The sequence below is a fragment of the Acanthisitta chloris genome, unplaced genomic scaffold, assembly GCF_000695815.1.
Source record: "Acanthisitta chloris isolate BGI_N310 unplaced genomic scaffold, ASM69581v1 scaffold43405, whole genome shotgun sequence".
NCBI lineage: Eukaryota > Metazoa > Chordata > Aves > Passeriformes > Acanthisittidae > Acanthisitta > Acanthisitta chloris.
In genome coordinates, this window is record NW_008673952.1 from 25073 (window position 1) to 33451 (window position 8379).

Here is an 8379-nt window from a genome sequence, read left to right on the forward strand (position 1 = left end):
TCCCTAATATACAAAACTTGCAAATTCTCTTCTAACATGCTCTTAACTATCATGATGTCTTTCCTTGTTTCCTGCTATTTTTCCTTGCCTTTCCCCATCGTGCAGTGGTGATACCAGATTTACAGAACATGTGGGTGAATCATTCCTTTGACATACAGGTGTGGTGCAAAGATCTCCACTGGCATCTTCTATGGCTGTGACCTGGTGAACTGGCTCATGCAAGTTGGTCTTGCCTCTGACCGTGGGGAAGCTGTGATGTATGGAGACAGACTGATGCAAGGAGGTGTCGTCCAGCACATTACAAATGAATTTGAATTTCGGGATGAATACTTGTATTATCGCTTTATTCCTAAGAGCTCGGTTGCAGCTGAGAGCCATTGACCCAAGCATGCAGGCGAAGGAGAGGTAGTTAGGGGGCGAGTGTGACCACCTCCTCTGCCTTCCCCACTGAAACTGGAAGTGTTTCTTTCTCAGGGCTCTCAGAGAACTCTGTTTTCTCTCTCGTAAAGTTAAGAGATGTGGTTCTGCTTGTGTCTGTTTTGAAGGACGTGGTAGCAAGTGGTATTTAGTGAGCATTCCAACCAGAATGCAACTAAATAAAACAAGATGCTCTGGATTTAGAGCATTTTTTTCCATTTTGAGCAAAACGAATAGCAAGATCTTATGTGTCACTGTTGTGTTTTAGAGGCATTTTAACAGCAGCTTTAGTGAGGAAATAGAGTGGATTAATTAATGGTTCTGTACAAACCTACTGAATCTTAAAAACATAAAAATACCCAGCACTCTCCCAAATTAGGAGATGATATAATGGAATAAACAATTTGTTCTGAAGTTTTGCCTTATGGGTGATAGTAACAGCTTTGCCAAGAGTAGATTTTTACATTCTAAAATTAGCCTTTCCAGTTTAATTCAGAAGTGCCATCCTCAAATAAAGATTTTATGGAAGCCTTGCATACATGTGCAAGTCAAGACAAAGCTCTTTTTCGGATTGTAAAGCTTTTTAAATTAAATAAAATAACTTTTAAATCTATTGTCTAAAGAATCCTAACTGAACATCCAAATTAGGGTTTAGAGTAGTTTAAGATCCTAAATTCTAGTTGGTTGCCTAACACAGGTTTTTAATCAACCTCAGGTATCCTCCTGCTATATTTAAATAGTTACTTTAGTGTCGTTCAGATTCCTGTGCACTGAAGGCAGAATCTGAGAACCTGCGTCTTCTGCAGTATTTGAAAAGGTGAAAGACAAAGTGTTGTATCTCATAGCCATTATGCTGCCCCTGTAAGACTGCAAGAACAGCATTTATGTGTCTATATAAAAATTTTATATAGTGAGGGAAAGGAACCCAAGTATTGAAACAAAAATGATTTGCTCAAGCATATGAATAGCTCATCCTTTTTTTCAAGTCTTTCCCTTCTTTTTTCCTTTGTTTTTGTTTTTTTCCTTTTAGCACACAGGTTTTTATTATCGCTACTTTTGCATCTACTTTGTATTAAGAATTTTAGCAGCATAAGTTACTGTTCAAGAAGCAGTTGTTTTATGGTTGCTATAACTCCATGCAAGACTTCCATTGAAAAAAGAATTTCTTTTACTGTCAGTGTTATTGCACTTCTGCAGTGTGCACAGAAACACAACTGCATCCTACTGCATATGTATGTGATACAAACTGAAATATTTTAATGTTTTCCAGCAACAAAATAATTGATATTTGTATCAGGCTGTGGCCACAAAGGAAAACAATAGTGTTTTCCATTACAGCAGCTGAATAAAGCTGCATCAAATACTCTGGAATAATTAGAGAGATGTAACTTAAGAGCAGAAGCTACAAATGTGTATGGCTTCAATTATTGTCACTTGTCAATAAACCTGTTACTCGATTTCTGAGTTCTGAGCTGTGTTGTGATGTGAGGTGTGAGAGGTGTGTGCATATCAAGGTTTACAACCAATGTATTTTTCTGAGAGATGTGTTAACATGGCACTTGGGTTTCAATTCTGGCATTTCTTAAATCCACCCTTGATGCTTTCTAAGTAGGCAGAGGACTTGTTAATGGGTGTACACACAAAGATATGTCTGTACCAGGAATGTTTCACATTATCATCTACTTATCAAATACAATGAATTTGATTTAATTTTTTTAAAAGCATTCTTCCAACGTTCAAGAATTTGATCTTAGGGCCTATTTGTAATGGCTCTGCTATTCCCTAGGTTTGAACACAATATATGTTTTAAGTAAGAGGTTGCTCACAATTTCTGCTTAGAAAAGGCTCCCTGTTACAAATCTAATAAAGAGAATACTTTTAATTAACAACTGACACCAAATTCTGTTCAGTTTACTGTTACAACATTGTGGCTCCTGATGCCATACCCATTAGTCCAATCAGAGTGTGATGGTTAATGAATAGACTAAAGAAACTAGGAATGAAATACAGCATATAACCACCTGCTTCTGAAACACTGGGTACTTCAGAAAGCTAAGAACACACTTAGAATAGCTTTACAAGGTTAAATAACTCTTTTATCTGGTAAATATTTGCTTCCACCAGGGAGCACTGGCAAGTTTTAGGATAGTTGACAATTGGATGTTATGTCAATAGTTGATCTACTGATGTGTGGATTTCTGGTGGGTAGAAATAGCTTTGCTTTAAAGATGTGGTCAGTGATGCAATGAGTTCTTTGATTTTGAAGGTGGATTAGTTTGGGATGTATGTCAGTTGACTTGGAAGTTAAGTTCCAGGAAAACATCTACTGAACAAGTCCAGAGGAATGTCCAGTGAAACACTGGATCGTTTTTCCTAGAACTGATTTCAAAATAATTGAGTTAATGGACAGGGATGGATAGAACACTTTTCTAGGTAGAAATTTTAGTTGGTTTTTTTTTTTTTTTTAAAAAAATAATGATCCTTCACAAGGCTCTAGACCTTGTAAAATCCACTGCATGAATGAAATCCTTTGTCGTGGGTGAAATCCATGCCAAGATTGCCCTCTGGAGGTCATTCTGGTTTTTAAATGATTTGGTTTGGTTGCATGGTTGTGGGAGGGAGGATTATTTATTCCTCCTGATCCCATCTTCATTTTCTGTTTTTACACTGCACATATTCCAGGAGGATGAAATCCCAAGGAGAAAAAGGGACAAAATATCCCGTGCCCTGTTGGCCATCACTTGAACAATCTCCATACATTACTTTGTATCCTGTACACCAGTAAATAAAAAGCAGCACATAAGCAAGAGGAACAGTTGGACTGTACCTGCCCATACTGCAATCAGACCAATATGCTCAGCCTGGTTAGTTGCCACCCCATGATTAAGTGACCAAGAAGTTTACTTCAAGGCTTCTCCACCAACCTCAGTACTGTCCTTCCTGTCTAACTTCAATATTTGCACTGTAGCATAAAATTGTTTCTCTTGTTTTGCTATGCTGCCTGTATACTTGACTCATATGTTGGTTTTCAGCAGTTTTACCTGACATTTACTGATGCTTTGAAGCTATTAAAGAGCTAGTGTGGAACAGCTGATGGTCAAAAACAGGACAAAGAGACACATGATGTCAAATATGGACATACATAAGGAAAACAGGCCAATATAGCATACTTTAATTAAATCTGTCTTCCAGTTAACAAACATCCACTGATGTTGAATTTCTAAGAGGGTTTTTTTTTGTCAGCACAGGCACAAAAGGGTCACAGTCAAGTCAAACTTTCTTTCATTCTTACCTGATACTCAGTCCTGCTTGCTGAGCTTACACATCAGACCACTGGAACTAGAAAGTTCACAAGTTTTTCCTGACCCATTAATTTCTTGCTGTGGATCTGAACACAGCATTCCAAATTGATCTCTACTTTCATTGAAAGATCAGAAAGAATAAATTCTGCCAAGCTCTCCGTTTTCTTACTCCTTCTGCAAACTTCATTGACTACCTATTTTTCTGTTTGCCTAGACTTAGGTTTTTTTACCTGTGAGGGGATAGAAGCATTTACAAAATGAGAAAACTGCATTCTGTGTAGCCCCACCTTTAGCATATGAGGTAATTCTAGAAACTGACTATAGAAAAATCATCAAAGAATGATCTTAATGTGGTCTGCTGTGTCTGGGGGTGCTGTGTCATGTCACATATTGCTCCATTTTGTGTTCTATGTTTTCTTCTGAAGGTTTGCAGAAGTGTTGGGTTTTGAATAGTTTGTTTTTCTCATACAGCCATACTTTTTATCCTATTTGATCATGCAGAAAAGTCAGGATCTTCTCTCTTTGTTTGCTCAGTTTGTTCTTTGCCATAGATAATAAAAGTAGTATCATAAATTGATCATTACTTTTAACAGGATCAGGAAAGAAGAGTTCCTGGCAGGGCAAAAAACATAATTAAATGAACTCCATAGTCTAGTAATTTTGTCAAAACAAGTCACAGTTTAAATGCTTTATATGAAGTGAAAAAAACCTCAAAGTTCATTTAAATGTCCTGCTGAGCACATGTATATACCTGTATACCCCAACCTCTTTCTAGTTTAAAAAGTAACAGTTCAAGGAACATTTTACAACTCCCACATGATCTTACAAAGTGAACTGCAGAATGAATTTGAAAATAATCATATTGTGTGTAAATAAGTTTATTTTTCAGTATCAGGGTGGGGAAAGTAGACAGGGGACTGAAAAGTGTGATAACTTACAGGATGCTTGCATTGCTGAATGCCAGGTAATCAGATTTCACAATCACTCATGGTAAAATTGTAACTGATTTATTTCTAGTATACCTTGAAGTCTTAGCCTCATTTTACATTGAAGGAGTAGAAGGTTCATATATTAAATGTATCTTACAATGGTTTTATCAAACAATTGAATATCAATCTTACTTGACTTGCATATCACTTTCCTTTTTATTCAGTGCTCATCAAGCTTCTACATTTTAGAAAGTCTTCAGCATGGCCATTTTAATTCAGGTAATCTGAAATTCTGCTACAATTCTCTTGACTATAAAAGCTACACATGTGCACACTAGAACTGAGTTCTCCAAAGCTGAGTTAGCGCTCTTCATCCAGAGATGGGTTTGTTCCACAATTTAGTCAAGCTATTGCCTTCTAATTGCATCTGTTTGTTGACAAAATCAATCTCTGCTGCCTGTTTCGTGCCCTGTACAAAGCAACTGCCTTGCTCTTAAGGAGCCTTTTCAGCATTGCTTCCTACAATCAAAAGCCATTTATTTGTCCTGACTATGAAGCTACATCTTTAGAACTGTCCATACTAAGTGGTACATTGAAAACAAGATGTAGTCTATATAGCCTCTTCATTAGAAAACCTAATTATAATGCAGAACATTACCACATTCAAATAGTTTTCTTAGCTATATATTTTGAGTTCTTCATCTACACACTGTGAAAAAAGCTTAACCACTTGGTTAGTGTCAAGACATCCGTTCTGTAGGATTGATTCCATTTGACTTATCTTCTGTTTCTCCAACTCCTGTATCTTTATGAGCATTTCTTTACCTTTGCCCTGCAAAAAGAAACATCTGTTTCACTAAAAACTGTACAGGGTATGTAGTGTGATCACCCTAACAAAACTCTGTTCTACTGTCCTTGCTTTAATTTTCTAAGTTTCTAGGGTACCTGTTTGTGTTGGTAGAAGTCAGCACCATGAGAGGTTTTCTTACATATCTTTCCTAATATCTACCACTCAGTTCCTCTCCCTGCAACCTTTGTCTGATGGATTGAAAATAAACAAAATTAAAGCTGCTTTAGATATTTAAGTTACCAAAACTTAAGTGGGTATATGACTTACTTTTAAGAACATGTATCTGTAAATAAGAGAGATGATACTGTTAAAAGTATGCAACTGCCTTCCTGCTTCACCTTTGTGTCCAGCTGTCTTTGTCACCTTGTTTCCTTTCCTGTCTGTACCAAGCTAGGGTAAAAGGCAAGCTCTCCCTTCCACCTGAAGCCAGGGGCCTGAACAGCCTTAAGTACTCTTACCAGGACTTGTATATTGGCCTGTGGCTGCTCAAGCATTTTCCCATTATCTGACTGGTGCAGGAGTCTGTGGTGGGCTGTTTTGCAGGATGAGCAGCACAGATACTTACCTGGGAGTACAGGTCAGTGCTAGCTGCAATTTTCAGTGCTTGAAACATGCCTGCCAGATGCCAACACAATGGGCTTCTGGGACACCACACTGTTCTTGGCAATCCATCCAAGGGCATTCAATGGTATCACACGAACAAAATGTGAGCAAGGAGCTTATATAAACCACCTGCTTGCACTGAAATCTAATTTCATCAACGTACCTTGGTAGTTTCCATAACTACAGCAGCACTTTCATGTTTTTTATAGAGCTCATGTCTTCGATCTGGCTTACTCTGAAAACGTGGTTGCTTCTTAACTGGATCATCATGCCCAAATGTAGGGGACCTGGTTTTCAATAACTGAGTAATATTGGGCACAAAAATGAAAGGCTTGAATACAGACCTAGAAGGAGAAAATAGAACAGAGATCCATTACTGACACAGTTCTGTTAAAATTGTTGAGTCAGTAGATTGCTGTATTTTTCCCCATTCTTCTAATTCCTTCTTTTAAGAAAGAAGCATTTAAAAAAATCTAACTGATGTTTCAGTCAGTGTCACAGAAGTGTTTCACTAAGTAGGTTGGTGATAGCATTAATGTACATCATGTACATTATGTTACTCCTACCTTTTCATTGTGTTTTTTCAGGGGGAGAAAAAAGAAAAAAAAACAAAGCAAAAAGGAGTATAATTAGGCAAATTCCAAAACTTTTTCATTTGGATATTTGCAACTTTGTATTTTAATTACTTGCTGCTACATCACCTGGAAGGATCTGGAGTTGCCGTGAAGAAGTGAACACAGGGCAGATGAGGCTGCTGAGGCAGTACAGACACCATGCTACCAGTGGTCATAAATCCACCTTCCATGTTAATCCCACTCTCTTTGTCACGAAGAATTTCCATCATTATTTCAGAAGTGATAGATCCTATTTAAGATACAATACAATTATTTAGACCCAGGGCTACTTATAATACCAACCAAATTGCATGTTCTCTACAGCTGGCTGCTTTTCCTTTAATAGGCAATGCCAGTTTTAGTTTGTCCATGTTGGCAGGAAAAAGAAATAATCCTAAAGCCATATCTTAATATGCAACACACTTATAAATGTTATTGCTTTCCCCAAAGTATTTATTTCAGAGTAGGCAATAATGGACTATAACATGATTTTAAAAAAGGGGAGGATGAAGACAAATGGTGAGACACTGGCACAGGTTGCCCAGGGAAGTAGTGGCTGCCCCAACCCTGGCAGTGTTCAAAGCCAGGCTGGATGAGGCCTTGAGCAACCTGGTCTGGTGGGAGGTGTCCCTGCTCATGTCAGGGGGTTGGGACTAGATGATCTGTAAGGTCCACTCCAACTTCTAAATTCTATGATTCTGTTGTATTTCCCATTAAAGCAAATTACATATGGCTAGCCAAATGGTCATTCACAATGTTACTCTTCAGATGAAAATTAATAGCTTTGATTAAATGTTGAACTTCGAGCACTGTGTGAAAGTTAAGACAAATCATTATAATACTGTTTAGTACTTGAACAGAGTTAATACTACTATGTTGTTTTGCAAATATTAAAAAAAATGTAACAACTATGCATGGGTTTTGTATGAAACTTTGAAAACAAAACACCAAGACTGTTGCTTGCTTTTTGGTTTCATTATGTTTTGTTTTAATTTTCATCATCTGACCTTTCAAAGCACTTAGGCTTCAAGCTGGCAATTGAAAGGGTGCACTGCAGAAACATCATGCACTATACTCGGAATCAGCAGAAACTACAATAGTACATCCATTTGTAAAGAAGTGTTAATCAGCTGCCTGTGTGAGGTACAGTGCCAAGTGTCTCTGGAAGTAACTTTCTTCTCAGGTGAAACAAAACCCTTTCCGTATATGCCTCTGCATCCAGGGAAGTATATTGCTCCTCATGTATAGCACAGGTGGAAGCTCAGATACTGGCAGGGTCTGATACTGGCACGGTGTCACCAAGCAATTCAGTTCTCTAACAGGTAGCACTTGCAGAAGTCTTTTCACATTTGGTGTACCACAGTGTATGTTTATGGCAGAAACACAGTAGTTCAATCACTTTTTTCTTTACCTGAAGGTATCGGCTACCATTTCAATATTTTAGTGTCTCCCTCAGTGAGCTCTAACTGCATATTCTTTTTTTTTAAACTGCTTTGCTTTTTCCTCTTAAAATAATTACTCTGCAGCTAAGTCAGATGTCCCCAATGTTATTTTTTCATACATGATCCAGATTGCCTGTAGCCAGGCATGCAGCACCACATTTCAGCAAGGAAACACTCTTGAGTATTCCCACAGTTGTCTTGATACCGAGAAGTAGACTGAAA

General features: G+C 37.7%; 2 protein-coding genes across 2 annotated transcripts in view; one reads left to right on the top strand and one right to left on the bottom strand.

Moving 5' to 3' along the window:
* GPR155 (G protein-coupled receptor 155) overlaps positions 1-381 on the top strand; it is a 20667-nt gene extending 20286 nt beyond the window's left edge. The window contains exon 15 of the mRNA XM_009075129.1: positions 159-381. Within this exon, the coding sequence (XP_009073377.1) occupies positions 159-381 (223 nt within the window). The remainder of the gene's footprint in view (positions 1-158) is intronic.
* Positions 382-4816: 4435 nt separating this feature from the next.
* Positions 4817-6965, bottom strand: SCRN3 (secernin 3; the record flags this gene model as incomplete). The annotated part of the gene is made up of 3 exons (XM_009075131.1): positions 4817-5480; positions 6265-6445; positions 6803-6965. Coding segments are annotated over 3 exons (500 nt in total), but the record flags the coding sequence as incomplete, so codon positions are not given.
* Positions 6966-8379: the final 1414 nt, after the last annotated feature.